Genomic DNA, 23302 nt, shown 5'->3' with positions numbered 1-23302 from the left:
TTAGCAAGGATGACCTGCAAGGCTAAGTCTATCCCTCGCTCTCCCCTTCTTCAAAATGACCTTAGGGTACCCTCAGAAAACTAGAGTGACTGAATGTTGTGTTGAGCTAATCATCTTTGGACTATCTAAGAGAGTGAGAATTAAAAGACCAATTAAATATCACTTTTAGTTGGAGAATGCTTACAACTTAAATTATTGGGTAGGCAGAGCTTAGAAAATGCAATGATTGAGGGGTGGGGAGAGACTAAAAGAAGCCTTCCACGCTGATGAAGTAAATTTTTTCATTCTGTATCCTCACTGATTTGCTAAGTTTCAAGGTTCCAAGACTCCCATACATGTCTCTTTCCCAATAGACTGGTTAGGGTATGATAGAGAAAGAAGAAGAGTGATACCAGGAAAGCTCCCTTCCCATCATTCTAGAGCAAAGGGGCCATTTACTAGTATAAGTGAAAGGAATAAAGCCATTTAGGAAAGGATGCTAATAATGTATTGATTAGATACCTAGATCCTCACAGGGGATATCTACATTTCTAAATGTATGAGAGGATACAGGGTAAGAGTAGCAATGGAAAAACACAGTCCCTAGGGCAGTTTACTACAGGGCTACAGAGAAATAGCTCTCATAGGCAGCAAATAAAATAAATCCACACAGAGTTAAAGATTCCTTCTGCAATCTGGCAAGAAGAAAGGTAGAAGGGAAAAAGGAGACATATGTAAAACTTTAAACAATAAAAAAAAGAGCGATAAAGGAATTTAGATGCTGGCAAGAAAAAAAAAAGGTAGAAGCCACAGACCAGTCCCATGGCACAGAGTGAGATTTAAGAAGGAAGAAGACTCTGCCAGACACCAGCTCTCTGTGGGGCCTAAGACCCTTTCCCAGGGTAGACATCCCAGCAGCCTGTCCTGTTCTACCTAGGGATTCTGAGGCTACCAGGCCCCAAGCAAAGCATAGGGACAGTTGATTCATCCCCATTTACAGACACCATCTCTCACTGCCAAGCCTGTCTGAGCAAACTGGGCTGTGTTTCTTCCCCAGACTCCTTAATATAAGCGTCATGGGAATGTGGAAAAGTTCTGCAAATTGACTTGACGGGCCATTAAATGCAGCTTGGACTTTGTAATAACTGAGTTTCTGCTTGTGAGGTTTTTACAAGTGTGTGCATATATTATATGGAACATGTGTAGAGTGTGTATGGATGCCTGCATTCTCACTCATTATGCACATTCCTCTTCAGCATCCCCTTGCATGAGTTTGTGGCACACTCAAGTGGGCAGCAAGCAGAGGGGTTTGAAATTCATCTTAAGAGCCATCTGGTAAACAGCCATTGCCTAGGACAAGAAACCAGGTTCATGCCAGGTGAACAGTGGAGAATCCCAGGGCAGCCTGGTAACTGTTTTGTGTGTTTATTTGCCAAACTGCTTTAAACCAGCCAAAAATAATAATAAAAATAAAAATGCCAGGGACAAAACCTTGATAGAGAAATAAACTCTACTTTCTGGTATTAAAAGACAAAAGTGGGAAGCAAACGGTAAAGTCCTTCATCATAAAAATCCACATTTCTCCCCTGTAGTTTCTTTACCATCACCACTATCACATTAATTCGCAGCAGCCGATGTCAATAAAACCAGCAGAAACTGGACACAAGAGAGAAGGGTCATCAGATGAAGAAGCCTGGCCTCTATATCTATCAGTACAGGTACAGATGAGCAATCATGATATTCCCTATTCAATCCAACCAATCAACAAAGAGCAGTTTTTTTGGTAGAGAATCATGTAATAACTTTGAAAAAGTTATTATATAAAAGTTATTATGATAAGGCATAAAATCTGTGGCATTAGTAGTTTCAAGGCCATTATTTAAATCTCCTAGCACTTTTTCTGAGCTCTGCCTCCTGTAACATATATCGACAAACCTTTAGATTCTATTTTGCTTTTTAATAAAGAAGGGGAAAGAACTATAGGAAGCCAGGAGTAAAAGTGTAACTCCCTAGAGTAGAAGATTTAAAGAAAAATAATTGTAAAACAAGATTGGTTGAAATATTGGCTTCATTTATTTCTTTTGATGAGATACATTAACAGTGGTTACCTCTGAGTGGTAGGATTATAAGTTTTATTTTCTTCTTTAAACGTTTCTATTTTTTTTTCACATTTCTACAATAAACATTTATTGTTTTTATAATCATAAAAATACGGAATTCGTTAAAATACCATTTCTGTAATCCTTTTGATAAATGTGAAAAAAGTTGTCCCTCTGATGTCCCCTTTGTCATATTTAAAGGATCACCAGGGCCATCTACCCAAGAAAGGCTACTCAACTCCAGCTAGGACCAGATCTTTCACTTCCCAGCATGCTTTTCTGTCCCAGGTAGCTTTAAGAGTCAAAAGGCTACTTACCTGCATCTCCACTTCAACAGAATCCCCTCTCGGCAGCGCCCCAACCTCCAGTTTTGAGACACCTTCACTCGTTCTTTTACTGGTACACTGGCCATCCTGTGTCCAGACAGAACAGATAATTCAGTCACTACAACTCATTGCCAACCAGAGAAAATTCCATGGGCTTACAAGTCAGGACTCAGGAACATCCAGAACAGTGGTTCTCAACCTTCCTAATGCCACGGCCCTTTAATACAGTTCCTCATGTTGTGGTGACCCCCAACCATAAAATTATTTTCATTGCTACTTCATAACTGTAATTTTGCTACTGTTATGAATCGTAATGTAAATATCTGATATGCAGGATGTATTTTCATTGTTACAAATTGAACATAATTAAAGCATAGTGATTAATTACAAAAACAATATGTAATTATATATGTTTTCTGATGGTCTTAGGCGACCCCTGTGAAAGGGTCGTTCGACCCCCAAAGGGGTCGCAACCCACAGGTTGAGAACCGCTGATCCAGAATATATCTGGATATAAGTGAAGGGGCTAGGAGACAAGAAAGGAATAACTCTTCTCTCTCCATGCTAGAATAACTAAGAAATCCAAGGAGAACAGCTTTTCCTTTAAAGTGTCTATAGTGATGCTAAAGCAATTTAATAAAGGATGACAAACAGTGCTGGAAGCACAGACTATCCATAAGGAAAAAAATGAACCCTGACCCCTACCTCACACCATAAGGAAAAATTAATTCAAAATAGATCACAGAGCTAAACATAAAATCTGTTTATAAAATTGCATATCAATAGAGCAAAAACTGAATTTAGATTATCATCTCATATCACAATAATCTCGCCCAAAATGAAAGTGAATTTAAAATAGTTTTTTAACTAAAAGTAGTTTAAATACTGCACAGAAGAAAAAAGAGATTAAAATGAAAGCAACAGAGTAGGGAAAATGAACAATTAATACCATAGGTAAAAGTTTTATGCTTAAAAGTTTTAAGAAACTGTAAAAACCTATCAGAGTAACACCCTGTCTCCAACACACTGTCATCCATATCCAAAAGCAGCTAAGAAGAGTCACACAGTGTTCCACGATAAAACACTAGGGAAACAGCCACAACAATAATAGTTCACAGAAATGCACATTAAAACAATTATTAAAAATAAAATTTAAAACAGCTATTAAAAGTACCACCTCACATCTATTAAGTGGAAAAACCACACTAGCTTTGGTTTGACAGAAGGATTTGGTTTGGCTGTGCATTGCTAGCAGCATGCTGGTACAGCTTTTCAGAAAGGAATTCTGTGGAGAAAAGTTGTTAAATTACAACTTCTGACCCAGCATTCCCACTTTGGGCACTGCAGCGCAAAGACATAATTCAAAAGAAAAATATATTTTATGAAGATATTTATAGTTGCAGCTATACATTAGAGCTAAAATCTGAAAATAGCCCAAATGTCTGTCTGTGGGAGAGAATGGTATACTAATACAATGAAATATATTGCCCACTAGAAATGATAAATGTGAGGACTGCAAAATACTTTGGAAATGATTATAGCAAGGAATGGTAATTTTAAAACTAAGTCAAATTTATAAAGTAAAGGTGAGGAGACACTACATAAAATTATGTCTCCATAAATAACAGGTCAGAAGAGGTAAATAGATGGTACTTTAGGAAGTGAGCAATTTTAAAAAAATATATCACATAATTATTGTGAGTTAGGTCTTTCAATTTACCTTTAAATAGTAGATTAAATGCAGTTACGGGGAAAGTATAGAATGCAGACTTAGAAAACTGGGATCCAAACCTGGTTATCTAATTTCTCTAGTTATCAATTTCTTTGCCTATGAAAGGGTAATATTTCACACAATTGTGGTATTTTAAAGATGACACCTAAAACAAAGTACAGTATGTTATAAATCACTACAAAAAGGTTAATTTTACATGAATATAAATATATGTAGTGATTAATATCCATTAATGGTGCCATCTCTAAAAGCTAATTAATCATTTTTCTTCTAATTCAATTACAACTATTAGAAATTGTTCTTCTAATGTCAAACAGTCAGTCCTCTTTCAGGCTGAATGATTAATATTTGGGTGCACACATGCTAAAGCTAAAATATATTACTGAATTTGTCCATTGGGTGACTATGGTCCTTGGTTTCACATTACTAGTAAGTAACCTATACTACCAGCTAGCTAGACAGAGAACTGAGGACAGTAAAAGATAGTCAACAGGGCCTGGCCATGGTGGCTCAGTAGTTGAGCATTGATCTATGAACTAGAAGGTCACAGTTTTCGGTCAGGGCACATGCCTGAATTGTGGGCTCAATCCCTAGGGGCGGGCGGGGGGGGGCGGGCATGCAGGAGGCAGACGATCAATGATTCTTTCTCATCATTGATGCTTCTATCTCTCTCTCCCTCTCCATTCCTTTCCGAAATCAACAAAATATATTTAAAAATTATTTTTAAAAAAGATAGTCAACAGGATGGACCAAAAGAATTGAACTCTTAATGAAAAAGATTAGACTTCCTGTCAAATCTTATTTGCATAGCCCAGATATAAAAGAAGAGATCATTTAGCATAACCAATGGACACAGTAGCAGAGTAAGGGCATGTGCTGGGGGGTGGGAGCAGCTGGGGAGAGGTCAATGGGGGAAAAAGGAGACATATGTAATACTTTAAACAATAAAGAATTTGAATTTAAAAATAAAAAAGATAGTTTACAGCTAACCTCTCCTCTTCGGTTAGGTCTAAGTTCATAGGTGGAATAAAACCAAAATTGAATGTTCTGGATCATAACAGGAAGGAAACAAGGGAGAATGAATCAGTATATCTCCTGAATTGGGATAAGGACAACACTTCTCTCATCTCCCTGGTCACTTAACTGCAATTTGGTGACACTTTACTAAGGGTCAAAGCACTGCCCTGAGGGCCTGATCACAGCAGCAAGAAACTTTCAAAGTTGAACTTTAGAAGCTGCGACCAAATAGCAGGTGCAGGCTTCCTCTCCCACAGTGAATGCTCTGGTCCTTCAAATCAAATTTCAACTGTTTTAAACCATTCCATTTGGCTTTCAGCCGAGATATAGTACCACTTTGTTAAGAGCAATTGAACAACCAGGCTTTTTCATCCCTTTTCTTTTTTCTTCTTTCTTCAATCATCTCTGATGATTTCCTAGCTGGACAAATCATTTTCATGTTCTTATTGGTTTTAGTGCCTGAAAAATCAAGAATTAAAAAAATTTCCTTCTCTGAAAGCAAGTACCCCTCCTTCCCTCTGGGGACCTGCTGTGGTCCAGTCAGAGAGGGTCAGTAAAACAAGGCAGCAGGAGTGCCTGAGAAGACAGGAGCAGGTGCCCCTGGGAATTCAATAAGGACCCTGGTTCCCATCCTTGAAAGGCTCTCTGGTTGGCTGTTTCTGCAATATAGTTATTGGTGTAAAGTGGGGGTACTCCCTCCAAAAATGATTGGTGCCCTGTAAATAAACCTCTTGCATGGCTGTTAATGCACGGAGGAATCTCTAACCTGGCCTATGGGCCTACTGGAACTTCCATTTTCCCAGCCCTCCTTCTCTTGCCTCAGGCTCATTTTTCCACTTGGGCCCCCTCTTCTCAGCTTTCCGGCACTTAGTCACCATTATAGTTTGACTGCATTCCTGGGCACATGACCTATTTTAAACAAAAACAACCAACATGCACTCACAGTAAGCTATTGGACCCCTTAAAATCTTGGCAACAAGTGAGTCCAGAGGGATAGAAATTAATCTAGGCAATTATCTAGAGTCCCCTTTCATTTCACCCCTCCTCACACTCCAAACCAAAAGCAAATAAATAAACCTAGTCGGAAGAAAAATGGTTGGGGGGTAAAGGAAAGGGAAGTGTGGCTGTATTATAGAGGTCTTAAACCTGCACGGTCCCTAAGATCAGAAAACTCCTCCATCACAAATCAATTTCCCTCCCTGCTCTATCTTGAAGTTTGACTCCCCTTGATGCCACCCAAGCTGTCCACCTGCATGACTGGCATGATTACCATAAACATAACTTCCTGCTGACTTGAAAATTCAGAAAGGGAGGGTATATGTCCACAGGTGATGGACAAGGCCATCTCAAGGGGCACTTGGCTAAGGAGGGGAAACAGGACTATGCAAAATGATGCTTGGGGGCCTGGAATTTTAAATTAGTACTCTCTCTTGATTTCTTTGATCTTCTTACTCTCCAGAAAGCAGAGTTCCTCCACATTGCCTGTACCCACCAGCTCTTCTACTAACTTAATAATTTGGCTTTAAGTAGAAGTATTTAAACAGCCTAATACAAGAAACTTCTAACTCTTCCTTTACATTTGGCATTAAGTTAAATCCGCCAATAGCCCTCAGCAGCAGATCTTCATAATTAGGCTTAAAAAAAAATCAATGAAAAATCATTATATTGTGTTAAATTGCTTACTCTTTTGGTCAGGGCACAAGGAGTAACCCAAACATGCAAGGTGAAGCGAGACTGTAGGGAACACGCCAGCCTGAGGACAGAGCCATGCACGAGAGCATGGAGTGACTCACATCTCCCATGAAAGGCCTCCAAACGACAACTCACCTTACTCATTCAACCTCACCTTCCATGGCTCCACACTATGCAAGTGAACTCTAGCCAAGCCCATCTCCTCTACATTTATAACTATACCCATACCTTCTCCTATATTGCCAGCACCAGCCTACCTTTTTCCTTGACAAATGCCTCCTTCCCTCTTCTGGGCACTAGTCAAATTCGCCCATTCTTCACGATCCAGCTTAAGCCTCTACTTCACTAACCCCTCCAAACATTCCTATCCCTTTCATGTGAACCCATAGACTGAACCTATCATAAATCTAGGCTTGTTAGCTTTTCACAGCTGTATGTCTTGTTTGTCCAATACAGTCATAAATTCCAGAGGAACAAGTCTTAAACCTCTTAGTACTTCTAAAAGTGGATCTCAACCAGTGGTATACCAGGAACCCTGAATAAGTGTGCCATCAAATTTTAAACAACTTATAGAATTTATTTTCATTCAAAAAAGAGCCACACTTTTATAAAGTTTTCTGTAAGACACACCACTGAGCCACAGTGTGACTCGTGACATAGTTGCTGCAAATAAGAGGAAGATTGCATGTTCAGAGGAATAGATATAAACTTTACCTCAAAGTATATTATAAGAGAAGAAGGTCAAGGCAGTAACAGTTGTACTTAAATAGGAACATACCAGAAGGTTAACAAGATAGATAGATATATATAAACTAGTTTTTCAACTTTCTAAAACTTGGTTTAAAAAAAGACTTTCACCTTTTAATCCTTTAATGTATTATCAAAAATTCTAACATCATACACAAAAGTATGTCTTTGACACAAAAGGTGAGAACCATGGTCCTGATATAATAAGTATTTGGAGAGAAACTGCTTAAACAAGTTCTCAAAAGTGCAGTTTCCCTTCAGCAAGTCAGTTTCAAAAATATCTATAGATTTCCAGGAGCCTGGGCATACTACCTCCAAGCTCCAAAGGCCCTTCCTAAAAACGTGTAATACAGCACATCTTCAGGAATTCAACCAAGGCTTCCAAATCCTTATGCTAGACAGGCTTCACGGGAGGAATCTGAGCAGATAAAGTATCTTAACGTGGCACCCACAGGTCAAAGCTGTCCAAAGCAGTTTTAGAAGCACTGGGCATGACCCTGATTCCTTCAGTGAGCTTAGGATTTATGGTCATGTTCACATCCACATTCATTTCCTCCTGCTGTTGGTCAAGTTCTGTATTTGCAGGACACTTGACCGTGTGCATGTTCTGCAAAATGTTAAGAAATATTGATCAGTGAAAAAAAGAATTTTATAATAAAAACATTTGGGGCAATAAATGGGTCTCTATCACAGAACATCTCATTGTCTTCTTTTTAAAAATATATTTTTATTGATTTCAGAGAGGAAGGGAGAGGGAGAGAGCTAGAAACATCAATGATGAGAGAGAATCATTGATTGGCTGCCTCCTGCACATCCCCACAGGAGATTGAGCCCACAACCCAGGCATGTGCTCTTGACCAGAATCGAACCTGCGACTCATCAGCTGCAGGCCAACACTCTATCCACTGACCCAAACCGGCTAGTGCCATCTCGTTATCTTTAATTTACCAATGGGCACTGTGACTCCCCAAGAGAGGGGATGTGGAAAACAGCATTTCCCACATTCATTTGATCACAGAATCAGTTTTCAAGAATTCCACAATCCGCCCTAACCGGTTTGGCTCAGTGGATAGAGCATCGGCCTGCGGACTGAAGGGTCCCAGGTTTGATTCCGGTCAAGGGCATGTACCTTGGTTGCGGGCACATCCCCAGTAGGAGGTGTGCAAGAGGCAACTTATCGATGTTTCTCTCCCATCGATGTTTCTAACTCTCTATCCCTCTCCCTTCCTCTCTGTGAAAAATCAATAAAATATATTTTTAAAAAAAAAAAAGAATTCCACAATCCAAGGCTAATCTAGCACTTTCTGAGAATAAACAACAGCAAGAAAGATGCTACTATTTCTTTAGACTAGACCCGTGGTTGGCAAACTGCGACTCTCGAGCCACATGTGGCTCTTTGGCCCCTTGAGTGTGGCTCTTCCTAAGCCTTAGGAGTACCCTAATTAAGTTAATAACAATGTACCTACCTATATAGTTTAAGTTTAAAAAATTTGGCTCTCAAAAGAAATTTCAATCGTTGTACTGTTGATATTTGGCTCTGGTGACTAATGAGTTTGCCGACCACTGGACTAGACCATCTTCTAAGTGAAACCTAACTGGGCACTAACAGACTCAAAAGTGGACTTTATTCTCATACCTTCAAAGTGACGTTTCCTCGGACTCCCTGAAATGTGAGAGGAATACAGTACTCTGCTTCTCGGGGTCATCTCACAGTTTTAATTTTATAACTGTGTTCCATATTAATCACCAAAGCAGATTCTTAGCCCTAGTGGCCAAGTTTCAAAATCCCTGGTGCCTTCCAGCCTGGGATGAAGGGATGGAGAGAACATGAACTAGATACCACCCAGAAAGTTTTTATATCTCCAGTTCCTAGGCCATTATGATAAAGTCAAACTACAGCCAAGATAAGTGATAAATGAGCAGTTCTCCTTTAGTAACTCCTAGAGGAAGGCCTCTCCTAAGCACACACACCACCCGTATCGGCATCTTGACCCACCTTTTCCATATGGACTTTCTAATGAAAATTCAAAGAAGCATGGGGGCTACAGGGAAGAAAGAGAAGTACTGGCAGAGCCCATTACAGAGCTAGTCAGCAGGGGAAATACCATTCCTTTCAGTGAAACAGCTTTCCAGGAACAGTATCTCAACATATTTATTATAAAACAATTTCATTTCCCTGTCCCATCACCTGCCACCCCATCCCCATCCCCCCAAAAAAGCCCACAGATTGTGGATTTCCTCTCATTCTTGGCAGAGTTACCAGAAGAAATATAATACCCTCTTCAGACTGCTCCCAACAGCTGCTAGAACAAGAGGGGGAGCTGGGATAACCTTCCAAAGCTGCCTCTAAAAATGACCATTCTCCCTGCCAAACCACGCCCCCAGTAAACATAGGACTTCTCTTTCTCTGCTACTTAAAACAAGGGGAGACCCACCGAAAGCAACAGTGTCCCCTCGTCCAAAATACTTCCCTCCAGCCCATCTGTTCTTCTCAACTTGACTCTAAGCTAAAACCTCTTGAACAGTAAGCCACCAACCACTTTCTTCCCTAACATGTATTCCTTGAAGCAAACCTCTACTACTTCACAGGACTAGTTGTTGTTGTTTTTTAATTTGTTTGTTTAACCCACCCATTTGCAAGGTAGAATTATCAAACTCCTATTCAGTGTAATTTCCTTATCTCTGTCCACCTCCCCAATACCTAGTGTACACACACACACACACACCTCTTTTCAAGTCAAAAGCCCTGAAAAACAAGAGTCTAGGAACAAATTCAGCAATGGCTACACTGTACCCTGGCCCTTTCCCCTTCCCCAACATCATCACACACTATATGCACTTTCCTGTCTAGAAAAGCCCCATCCCCAGGCAGCAGAGACTGCCAGTTAGCCTTCAGCCTCTCAGCTGAGACCACCAACAAAGAAGTTCACGAATGTCAACTGGGGGCAGAAGCAATATCTCTTTGCTGAGGGGAAACTGGACAGAGCCTCCAGCATCATTCCCCAAAGGTGACAGCCGGGGTTGAGTGAAGACCGTGAAAACTGTACAAGAGCTGGAGGAGAAATATAATGTAAGGAATGATTTGGAATCAGGGGCAGGAGAGGGCGGAGGGATGAACTGGCTGACCCCAAATGTCTTTTCCATCTCTAACTCCTATGATTCTTTGACCTCCAATTTTGTGCTGTGGACAAGGAATGGAAAGTCAACAGACGTGGTGATGTTTTGAAAGAGCCTGGCAGTCTGCTCTTGTCATTTAGTGGCCTTTGCATGTATTTTTTAAGGTGTCTCCAAGCCCTGTCTTCATTTCACAGTTGTCACCTTTCTCAGCAATTTGAACTCATGTCAAATACCAAAACGAAGGAGAAGAAGAAAGAATGTACTGGCAATTAATTGTGGGCTAAAGAGGGGCAGGCACGGGGGCCCATTGGGTGGCCCAGACTTCCAAAGAGGGCAATGTGGACAGTTTGAATATAATGAAGAACTGATTCAAAGTTGAGACAAGGTGGCCAAACCACTAACAAGAAATAAATTCGTTCTCCAGATAGTCTCATACTCAGTTTTAAATACAGTTCAAGCATTTACCTGATTCAGGATTCAAAAGATTCTTAATTAGCCCAACCATCTTGCTTCTACAAATTACAACTGCAGTTCCAGCTGAATCCTGGTCAAACCTGAGCAAGACTGCTGAATAGAAATAAACCAGATCTTGGGATTCTCAACCTCACCTGATGGTTGACACACCTGACATAAATTCTGGAGCTTAACAAAAATCTGTTTCTAAGAATCAAAGTCGGGGGTATGCCAATTTTTACTGAAAATTCAACTCAACTTTCTCATTTTTCAAACAGCTTATTTCATCTTAAATTTTCAAAATTTACTGGAGCCTGGCCTCAAGAAGAGTCTACCTGAACTCCTCCCTGTTCCATGGTTATGAGTTGGAACCAGAAATGTATCCAATGCCAGAGTCAACCCAGAGTTAAGGTAAAGTTGTCACACAAAGGTAATTCTTTTCCATGTCAAATTAACTCTGTATGTTTCCTCAGTAACCTGTCAGTTTGACTTCAGCAGCTCAAGCACAACTTTTTACCTCAGTTGAAGGTGTTAGACACAGAAAATTGAAAGTATGGCGTACTGCAATATCTTCAAATATCATTCCAATAGGAATTGCTCATCCTGCAGATTGGGAGGACTCTGGGTTTCTCCATGTTTCTGCCCTCAAAGCTAGCAAATTCACCCCCTCCTCTTCAAGTTTTACAAGACTGGAAAGGATATAAGCAGCTTCTATATTCTCACGGTCTTGGAGGAAAAGGCCCCTTCCATTCTTCCAGTTTGCATTTGGAGGTACTGACTGCACTAGACCATTTCCTGCTTCCACAGGTGTATTGTTTTATTTATTTTATAAGCATGTAAACTGAACTCAATTTTTATTAACTCACAGAACCACTAAAAATAAGGCTTCCCCAAAACGACTGAAGATTAATAACATCCATACAGGGGTGGGCAAAAGTAGGTTTACAGTTAATAAAACACCTAATAATAATTAATAAATAAATCATACAAGAATATACAGTGTTTCAGCATACTCACAACTGTAGACCTACTTTTGCCAAGCCCTGTATACAAAACCTTGCAACGAACTGGAGAACAAGTAAGTGACTCTCCTCCCTAGGTAAGGCAGAAAGGTGAAGGAGAAAGCAAAGTTACTTTAAGTTGATATTTGTTTTAGGCATTAAATGTAACCAGTCTGCAATGCCTTCTCTGTTCAGAGTTAGGAAACTTTATGCTTTCTGGGCACCCCCCCCCCCCAAAAAAAATGCTCTTAGGCGCAATCATTTTAAAACAAACAAACACACTCTGCTTATCTGTGTCCATCTCACCACTCTGGACGTTAATCATCACTGAAATAGATACCCCAGTTCCCCAGCCTCAAAGTGCTCCCAGCCTACCAGACCCTGTCTGAGGAATGAATGTACATGCCAGGGCAAACACCTCAGAGCCTGACTCCCTAAACACCTATTGTTAGTTCTAGGCAAATCTATCACAGGTAAATGCAAGAGCACCCAGGTATTGCTCAAAGGATATTTAAAATAAAATTCAAGTTTGAAAACATATAGGACTTAATTTGGGAGGAGGATTAAGTAGGCTTTCTTTAACATAAGACTGGCAGAAGTATTTTTTAAAAATAGGTTTACTAGTACATACACAGATGTACTTTTTTCTTTCCTTTGCTCTTGTTAATTTTCAGTATCAGAATATCTGTAGATAGCATCTTTGTTCTTCCACCTGTCACACTAACTACTTGCATTTAGCCAATGTTATAAACTGACAGAGTTAAATTTCACTATTTTGTTTTTGAAGACTGAACTAGTTAGTTTCCCCCCTGCTCTAGGGAAAACTTAAAAGATTGCTATATGAAACATTTCCTTGATTTTTATATTAAAGATATTTCTATTTCCCCAGGCTTAATAAAGCCTTCAAACAAAACTGATTTTAAGCCAGATGACTGACTCAAGCTGTCTCTGTGTCTGCTTGGAGGAAAAAAAAAAAAACCCAAGAAAAAATAAAAACCCTCAGGATACCTACCAGTGTTCACTGTTTGGGCAAGAGGCCTAAAGGGAAGCAAATTATTTGTTTGTGGTTTAAAAGTGGCCAAAATGCCTTCAAGCACAAGTATAAGACCATTAACAAATCACAAGGAACCAAAGCAGTTCATCTTACTCACATCAACAAAGCTATGATCAGTTAGGAACAGCCAAACTGAATGGGACTTGCCCTGGGCCGGAAGGTCAGTAAACCTTAGCAGTTTGTGTTTCAGAGAATCAAGAGGCTCTCCGGCAGGGAGTGCAGGCCCTAAGCCCACAGGTTCTGCTGTCATGATTCCAAAAACATCCAGGACAGGTGAGAGAAATTAAGCAGCGTGTGTTTTCCCTCTTGCCTTTAGGCCGCATCTCCACTTTTGCCATATACAGATTGACTAGCGGAGAAGCCAAGCAATTAAGAAGTTCTACTTTACAACAACAATTTATTGAGTGCCTACTATGTGCTGAACACTGAAGCACTTACACATATAAGCCTCATTTTTCTAGGTATGGTATTCCCATTCTTGATAGATGCTAAAAACTCTGATGCTGTGAGGTTAAGGTTAAGTTTCTGATAAAATGAAGTTTTGTGTCACTGACAAAAACCTATCCCACTGTCCAGTTGGCAATTAATCAGCCCAAAGCATGAACTACAGCCCTACCACTATCCAAGCAGCCAAACTCTCACTGAACTTTGGCCCTGGCGCCCAGATGCCCTAAGAGCAATGGGTGCATGCCATCTCCCTCCAGGGATGACAAGTACCTCTCTTGGTAGCTTATCACGTCTCTGCAGCTGTCCAGAAACAGACCACACTGGTCAACACGGGCTCCACCTGCTCTAATACAAACTCTCTCCTCTCGGCTCAGAAAACAATGACCTTGCTCTTTATCAAGTGCTGTGGTAAAGCAGCTTCCCTAGAAGTTTGGAGATACCTCATCCTAGGGCACAGTCAAGAACTCAAAACACAGGCAGAATAAATAATAAAGCTATATCACTTGGTAGTCTCAAAGCCCCATACATTTATACTGTAAACTCACTTTTATTCTATTGTTATTGCTTATAGAATGCACACTCATTCCCATTATCTCTCTTTTGAAACACTTGAAAAAAAATTCTTTCATTCGTTCACTCAATCTCTAGAGAGAGAAAGCAAAACTTTGCCTTGGCTGGCTTGAGTGCAGTCATTTTAGCCAACTTCTTTTATAGGTGAACTGATACATTCTCTGAAAGTTTTTCTTATAAGGAATAAAGGTAACAAGACTACAACCCTCAAATCCCCAGATATTCATTATCATCAACAATAAAATCGTACTAGAATAAAAGCTAAACAAAATGACCAAAATTTATAAAAGATTAATCTTGTACATGATTAATAATACCCAACTAGAAAACATACTGAAAAAAAAGAGATTATTCATAATAAAAACAAAATGCATAAAATATTTAGGAATACCTAGGAATGAATATAATAAAAGGTGTATGGGAACTTTATAGTGAAAACCACAAAAACTTTTGAAAAGGCAAAGAATTTATTTTTGCTTGGGTGATTGAGTGGAAGTAGAGATGTCACACACACCAAAAAAAAAAAAAAAATCCAACAAGGATAATCTAATCCTAACAGATATTAGACCCTATCAAAAAATATTTAAAATAGTGTGGAAATGGAAAAATATATCAGAACAAAATGAAGAGTTCAGATATAGATCATATATATACATATATGTACACATACATATGTGTATACATGTATGTATGTGTACATTAATACTTGACAAAATAAGCTTTCTAGAACAAAGGGAAAGAACAAAATGTATAGTGATAACTAGGTAGCCATTTAGAAAATAAGAGTTGAACTCTCATCCCTTGCACACAGAAGTGATATTGATGAAAGTTTTAACTATTTTTTAAAATCAAATTATAACAGCCCTAGCTGGTGTGGCTCAGTTGGTTGGAGTATCATCCTGTGCACCGAAAGGTTGCCAATTCCATTCCCGATCAAGGCACATGCCCAGGTTATGGGTTCAATTCCGGTCGGGGTGCATGTGGGAGGCAACCAATTGATATTCCACTCTCACATTGATGTTTCTCTCCTTCTTCCTCTCTCTCTCTAAAATCAATTTTAAAACATTTTAAAAATCAAATTATAAGGAAACAAGTAGCTATTCAAAGAGAAGATTTATCAGGTCTGTAGAGGAGTTATAAATTTCTCAGATTTGGGGGAAATAGAAAATAAACCACAAAAGACTGACAGATTCTGATATACAGGTGTAAACAAAAGTAGGTTTACAGCTGTGAGTACACAAAAGTTTATTCTTGTATTGCTATTTATTAATTACTGTATCATTTTCCATTCAGTAACTGTAACCCTATTTTTGCCCACCCCTGATTTTAAGTGTAAACCTTCTATAGGCTAAAAATATTAAAGTATAAAGAATTTGGGAAAAATACTTGCATCAAAGAAAACAAACTAAAGCCTGATAGCTACGACCCACAGGATTCCAAATTTATAAGAAAAACATCATGACTGCAATAGTAAATGGGCAAAGACTTGGAACAATCTCACAGGTGAAACAAACACATGGGTAAATATTTATCCTGGTCAGTGGTAAAAGAAATGCATAAATAACAAAACTTTGAGGTACCATTATGTGTCCCAAAATAGCAAAGATTTTTTAAATTCTCACATGAAATTGGTTTAATCATTCATTGCTGGTGCCACTGTGCCTTGATATATCTTTACAAACCAACCTTTGATTCCATAATGCCAATCTTGAGAATTTATCCTAAGTAACCAATTCAAAGAGAGATATATTGGATGGAATGTGACTTATACTTCAATAAAGCTGTTACCAAACATACATTATTCATTTCATTGTTATCTATAATAGCGAAACGTTGGGCATAACATAAACATTCAATATTAGAGGAATGTTTTTAATCTCATTATGGTACAGCTTACAAACTTTTATTATGTACCTATTGTTAGAATCACTGAGAGGAAGGAAGTGTGCAACTGAAAAATTTAAAAAAATGAATAGTTGTCTAGAGGTGGTGGCATTATAGCTTTGTATGTTTTAAAACGACTTTCTTTAGTGTTAATACTGTATTAGAACTACTTTTTTTTTTTTTAACCCAAACTGGTTGGAGTTGGGTGCAATCTGAAAACTACCCCCCCCCCGCCCCCCCCCCCCCCCCGCCCATGTCCATACATGGTTTCCCTTCTATTTAATAGCTTAAGCCTTAAGGGGTCGGGAAAGTGGTTCATTCAGAGGTCTCAGATCCTGCCAAGAACAAGCCGAACGGCAATGCCGTGCCCTTCCATTCAGCCCACACGGAACCCAGCCTCCGGCCGTGCGCGGCGCGGGCACCTGCCATGCGCGGGCACCCTTCTGGGCGCCGTTCCGCCCGTATCCTCCTAAACGACAGCTGACCCTGGCCCCGCGCCTCCTTCTCGGGTGTGAGCCCTTTTCTCCAGGTTCGGTTGTATCTGAGCCCTGGAGCCCCACAACGTTTAGAAGAGGGTGCGGGGATGCATGCCCACAAAACGTCCTGGTGGACCCCACAGTGGCCGAGAGCGCTGGACCGGGGCCAGAGGGGGCCTCCAGGGCCCCGGACCAGCGGGCTCTCGGGCCGGGGAACGCGTGGAGTCGGCGTCGTGGAAAGAGCGCCAAACGCTGCAGGGAGAGCGGAGGGTGGTAATTGTGGGGGGCCGCCCTCGGGGGGCGCGGATGGAGGGGTGCTCTCGGGAGGCTCTTCGGATGGGGGCCCCCCGAGAAGACAAGGGTGCTCGGGTTAGGGGTTTGGGGGGGGGGGGCGACACGGCCCCGGGCCGGCCAGGCCGCGGCGCCCCGCCCTTTCCCCGGACGCGGGCCGGCCCGGGGCGGGGAGCGGGCGGCGAGCGGGCGCTTACAGGTCGGTGCCGAGCCGCGTGAAGCCGGAGTTGAGCGAGGCCCGCGCTATCCGGCGCCAGAGCAGGTCGCAGCCGGTGAAGCGGCGCAGCCAGCGGCACACCTGCGCCAGGCGGCCGAGCGCGCGCGCGTCCAGGTAGGAGCAGATGAGCAGCAGCAGCTCCTCGGGCAGGCGCCAGAGCGCGGACCCCGCGGCGGGGCGGCCGGCGGGCTCCCGGGCCGCCTCCTCCTCGGCCTCCGCCCCGGCCCCGGCCCCGGCCTCCGCGAGGCGGCCCCCGGCCTCTCCCCCGGGCCCCTGCGCGGCCCCCGGCCCGGCGTCCTCGCGCTGCCCCGCCCGGACCCTCCACTCCTCCTGCCCATCGTCCCTTCCCTCGGCCTCCTCCCCCGGCCCTGCGCTCCTCTCCGCTCCCCTCGCGGCCCTGCCCGCTCCTTCCTCCTCGCGCCCGCCGCCCTCCGCTCCCGCCCCCGGGCCTGCGCTCGCTCCCGCCGCGGCCCCCGGCCCCGCCGCCTCCTGCGCGTCCCGCGGCCCCGGCTTCCCCTCCGCCCCGCTTCCTCTTCCGCCCGGCCCGGCGCCCGCTCGCCCCTTCCCCTTCCTCCGCTTCTCCCGCGCGGCCCTGCCTTCCTGCGGCTTCCTCGCCTCCCCGCTCTCGCCCTCGCCCGGCCCGCCGTTCCCGGGGGACCCCAAGCGGCCCTGGCTGCCCATGAGCGGCCGCGGGGCCGGCCCGACGCGGAGCCGAGCCCGAGCCGCCGCCGCCGCCGCGGGAGGAGGCGATACCGTGTCGGACCGGGTCACATGGGGCGGCGCGGGCCGGGACCTGGGCCCGCCCCTCGCAGCCGCAGCCGCAGCCGCGGAGCCGCCGCAGGGTTCGGGCCGGGAAGCCGACCTCCCTCCCCCAGGCCGGGGCCGCGGGGAGCGCTCGGCGCCAGCACGTGCGTTCATTCCAGCGAGAGGCCTGGGCCCGGCCGCGGCCGCCGCCGAGCTTCCCCCGCAGGAGCGGCTGGTGCGAGCTCCTGCCCGCCAGCAGCGCCCACTCGGACGGCCTGAGACCTCGCCTCCGCCTCGGGAGATGCCCCCTTTCCTCCAGCCACCGCCCGGCCCCGCCGCCTGCAGCCCCTAGAAGTTGGCAGGTGCCTGAGCCCGGGTCCTCGCACCGGGTGGGAACCGTGGGCCTGGCAGTGAGCTGGCATTTTAGACATTTGGGGAGGTTTGCCGTTTGCTAGATCCCGAGTCCCCGAACTCCCCAGTCTTGGAGCAGTGAATGGCAAAGCGAGGGCTTCTTATTCGTCACCACCCGAACGCAAGTGGGTTCTTCAGAGTCACCCAGGAGCCCTTCCCCACGCCACCCATTCCGTTCACAAGGGCACCAATCGGAAGGGAGAGCCAAGCAAAACCCACTGAGGTCTAGACCTGCTGGCACGCCCCCGCCCCCCAGCCGCACGGAGCTTTCAGGCATTTGAAATGTGGTTAATCCAAATCCAGGTGGGCCAAGGTGTGAACTACACACCAGGTGTTGAAGACTTATACTAGAAAAAGGATGTAAACTGTCTCAATAATGTTATATGAATTACACGTTGAAGTGATAAGATTTTTGGTACATTGGCCTAAATAACATATTTTAGTGTAACTACAAGAAAATTTAAAATTATACATCTAACTCACATTTTTGGCCTGCATTATTTTTCCATGGGACAGCACGATTTGGAGGGGAGGGAGGAAAATGCTTATTCCTGTCTGTGTATTCTGTACCCCCAAATTCTGGTAGGAAGGATTTGAGGGTTTTATTTTGTATTAACATCTTAAGACCCATTTTTAGGTAGAAAGAATGAATGAGAAATCAACTCTGGAAATTATTCAACACCTTAGCATAGTCTAGAAGAGGTGTAGGGAAGCAACTACATTGCATTATGGCGCCGCAGAAGCATCATGTAACAAGGTCAGACCCGAGTCTGGCTTTGCCCTAGAATTGCTTTTTGATCTTAGCAAAACAACAACAGAAAACCCCACCTATGTTGGCCTTTTAGTGTTCTCAGTTTGTAGCGGAGATAATGCCTCTGCCTTACTTTCGAGGGATAAATGAGATGATCCCTGTAAAATGCTTTGAACTCCACTAAGAAAATTCTCAATAATAGTTACAGGTCAAATCCTGTTACAAAAAAATACTCAAAAAAAAAAAGGGCGCTGTGTAGAAAAAGATTTCTAAACTCCAGCCAATGGTTTACTTATTAAAAGCAATATTTGCTATGACATTTCAGTACACCTAAAGAATTTAGACCATCGCTTTGAGATCATTGTAAAGAAATTTACTTATTCATACTGTTACAAGGCTATTGAGCTGGGAACTCTGCAAATTGAGGTAATATCATCAACTTAGCATTTATTGATTTTGCTAAACTGTGTACTGTGAGGGACGCTGGAAGACAGAAATAAATACTGTATATGGCTCCTATATTTTGTGCTCAGATTTGTGTTAGACACATTTGTAATTTCTTACTATGTGACTATTTTTTAACTGTTCCTTTACACAGTAAAATTGAGTAATGTATCCACATTGCACCTAGATTTTAGTGGAAAACTTCAAGGTTCAGAAAATTGTTGAATCCAGTATAAATCAAATCAGTATTAAAATCCACAATCACACCAGTGCAACTTACTCTTTTACCCCATGTTACCTTTATTGATGGAGAAATTAAATAATCACTACAAAACATCAAATCACCCTCTTTCACACCCAAATTAGACATTAAGTGAATGGTTCAAGGTAGAATTGATGGTTTAGTGATTGCCCCCAAAAATCCAAAGTACTCACTATGCAGAAAGGCAAAGCCAAAATGGAAGATTGGAATATATTCTGTTATCATAAGAGCTTTCCATGTATTGTTCCACTTATTCCTATCAACAACCACACGAGGAAGATACTATTAACCCATTTTTGGCAGAAGGTGAAACAGGCCTATGATCACATGGTTCCTGGATGGAAGAACAGGTAGGTATTAAATCCAATCTAACCCCAAAGCTTGCTCTGAACCATGCCTTCACCATACACAGCAGAAAATGGAATAAGGGGCCTCTAAGGTCCCTTACAACTAATAAAGACACACCTAATAATACTATACCTCTGACTATCAAGCAGTCCGGTATCTAAATAAAAGCTGTTTCTAAGCAAATAAATTAGCTCCTGTCTCAATCACTTTTGAAGAGTTAACCATGTAGACTTACAACCCCTAATGCTTTTCATAATCTTTAAACTGATTTGTAGGAACTGATGTATCTTGCAAAAGAACATTTAACTAACTAAAGTTTAGTAATTCCTTCATTTTGCTTCAGTGTCAGTTTCTTCTGTTGAATTTAAGTAACAATGTATGTATGGTATATATATTAGCCTTTTAGGAACTTTGTCCCTACTTGTATGTATGTATAGATGGATAGATATAGTTATTTCTAGGTAATATAATTTTTGGATTTTACTTTGTACTTTTTCGTATTGCTTGATTTTTTTATAAGAAGCATATATCACCTTTATAAAATTAATAAAGTCTCTCAAAAAGAAGAGTTGTCATGATTCCAAACACACCATGCTACAAGAGAGTTGGAGGTTTGAAGCCTAGATCATTGTCAGAGTTTTTAATCTGGCCACCTAAGTTTCTTCAAACTTTATTTATTCCATTTAAAATGTGGTATTATTTACTATCATATAATAGTAAAGTTAAGAACAAATTAGAGTATTAGAAGAAATAAGAGGCCTAACAGTGAATGCTATATCTGTAAACATTTGAGCAAGTCATAAATGGAAGGACAGTCTAAACTGTTGTTTTCAGAAATTATCTATCAGGTTGGTGGTTTATATCCTGAAATTCTATTAGAAACACCATCAAGATCTCTGTTATTTTATAAATCCACTCTCTGTGTCATATCAACTCTGGAAATTAAGAGATAAAACATTTTTATTTCATATGAAACAATTTAAAGTACTGTTTAAAAATAGGTACTTGATGCAGAAAAGATTAGAAGTAAAGATGACCAAATGCTAGAAATGAATGCTTATGGCTTATGACAGGTGGAATTGTGGGTAGTTCTTTTGCTGTCACTTTACATTTCTCTGCATTTTCTAAGTTTTCTGCAGCGAGCATGTATTACACAGATAATCAGTTCAGAACAAAAAGCCCAAGAAGTGTTTACACCCAAATTGGAGTATTAGAAGAAATAAGAAAAATAATTTAAGCTAGTTCATTTTAATATTTTAAAAGTTTATTTTATAAATATCTCACGCAGAAGAATTCCAAATAATTTATCTTATACTTCACCTTCAGGGAGGAGGAGCATAACTCCTCCACCACACACACACACACACACACACACACACACACACACACACACACACACGGCTGCATATAGTGACTTTCTTCCAAAGAGTACAATATGGAAAGGGAAGGGCGGTGGGGGAGAGTAGCTTGACAATGGAAAAGGCTGAAAAACACTATTTCAGCCAGGTGATCAAGTTCAAAATCTACAGGTCATGTTGATAGTAGGTGCCCTTGATATGTGATAAAAATGGTACTTTACCCCAAAACTCATAATCCTAGCCTAATAATGAGAAAAACATCAGATAAATCCCAATCGAGGAATGTCCCTGACTAGAACTCCTCAAAAATATCAAGATCATCAAAAACAAGGAAAATCTGAGAAACTGTCACAGCCCAAAGGAGTCATGTCATGACAAGTTAATGTAATAGGATATCCTACAACAGAAAAGACAAAGGACATTAGGTAAAAACTAAGGAAATCTGATTGGTCCATTAACTGATACAAATGAACTAATGTAAGATGTTGATAATGGGAGTATGTGGGAACTGTCTATACTGGCTTCACAATTTTTTTTATAAATCTAAATCTGTTCTACAAAATAAAGTTTTTAAAAATATATATTTTTTATTGACTTCAGAGAGAAAGGGAGGGGGAGAGAGAAACAGAAACATTAATAATGAGAGAGAATCATCTATTGGCTGCCCCCTGCACGGCCCACATCAGGGACCGAGCCTGCAACCCAGGCATGTGCCCTGCCCAGGAATCGAACCGTGAGCTCCTGGTTCATAGGTCAACGCTCAACCACTGAGCCACGCCGGCCTAGCCAAAAGAAGTTTTTTTAAAGTTAATTTTAGCCTTCTGTGACTTTTATAAAAAAATCTTTGTAAAGGTTGTAATGCACATGAAGGCGGTGTGTTTTCTAAGTTACAGAGATTCATGATATGAAACCCTATCCTGTCCCCCCAAAATGCAAAAGAAAAAAGTAAAAATAATGTACCATAAGTCATCTCCAACAAAAAGCAAACCACTACCTAAGACTTCTAGTTATCCAATTAACATCTGTATTAGATTTATTTTCCAAAGGGTCAGATATCATTCCAAGATACTGTCCTGACTATAACTGAGAAAACAGACATTTTCAAGCACAAACTTTTATATAAATTATATAATATGTACTTAAATATATATTGTAAATATGCACATATGTATATAAAATTTAAGGATCATATGTCTATATGGATCGAAGAGCAAGTAAGGGGGTGGGCAGGATGGAAATAGAAAATGTAACTTTGTAGGAAAAACAGATTTCCAGATGTGCCAATGAAGCAATGCTATTATTACTTAGTCTGAAATAGCCTTCTTCATGTCAATAGATGGTGGTCAAAGAGATTTTGAACAAAATGTAGAACATTTAGGATCTAAGATAAATTCCTGTATTGCCATATAGCATCAGAATTTGTGATTTTTCTGATTTCTGTCAGTCAGAAGACTGAGTCACTTAGCAACAGATGATGGAAGATATAAAACTTGGAAGATGAATGGAACCAAAAAATCTTCTGAAATTTTTATGAGTATCTGTGGATTTCTTTAAGTAAATACATACATAAAAATAAGGTCACCACTGAGATAGATTATATACAAATATAATCTTAATGAGTTTCTTTCTAAGAAAAGAATGATACATTCTAGGGGAAAATTTTCTCTTAAGTATCTTCAGTTCTTTTGGAAGAAAGTGCCAGGTCAAATATGAACCTTTAAGTTTTTTCATTCAAGACACTCATTACACTGAATGAACCACAGAATATAATTTATCTTATCCTAGATTTTGGGTCCTGTTAAAAATGTGAAAAATGCAAAAGGATAATTGGACTATTATTCAAGTACATTATTCTGAACAAATGGTGGGTTGTGTTTAGTTG

The 23302-nt window shown here is 41.4% G+C and overlaps 1 protein-coding gene across 2 annotated transcripts in view; it reads right to left on the bottom strand.

Annotated features, from left to right (window-relative positions):
* FBXW4 (F-box and WD repeat domain containing 4) overlaps window positions 1-17947 on the bottom strand; it is a 78942-nt gene extending 60995 nt beyond the window's left edge. The window contains exons 1-2 of one of the 2 annotated variants that reach the window (XM_070432454.1): window positions 17083-17947; window positions 2396-2491 (exon numbers count right to left, since the gene is read on the bottom strand). In XM_070432454.1, coding sequence (XP_070288555.1) covers window positions 2396-2491; window positions 17083-17783 — 797 coding nt within the window. In that variant the 5' untranslated portion in view covers window positions 17784-17947. Of the gene's footprint in view, window positions 1-2395; window positions 2492-8044; window positions 8263-17082 lie in introns of those variants that run through there. The other variant, XM_070432455.1, reaches the window with a different exon arrangement.
* Between the last annotated feature and the right edge of the window lie 5355 nt (window positions 17948-23302).

The sequence above is a fragment of the Myotis yumanensis genome, unplaced genomic scaffold (genome assembly GCF_028538775.1).
Source record: "Myotis yumanensis isolate MYYU_CA2020_CCGP unplaced genomic scaffold, mMyoYum1.0.hap1 SCAF_13, whole genome shotgun sequence".
Taxonomy (NCBI): domain Eukaryota; kingdom Metazoa; phylum Chordata; class Mammalia; order Chiroptera; family Vespertilionidae; genus Myotis; species Myotis yumanensis.
This window is presented reverse-complemented; position numbering and strand designations above follow the sequence as displayed.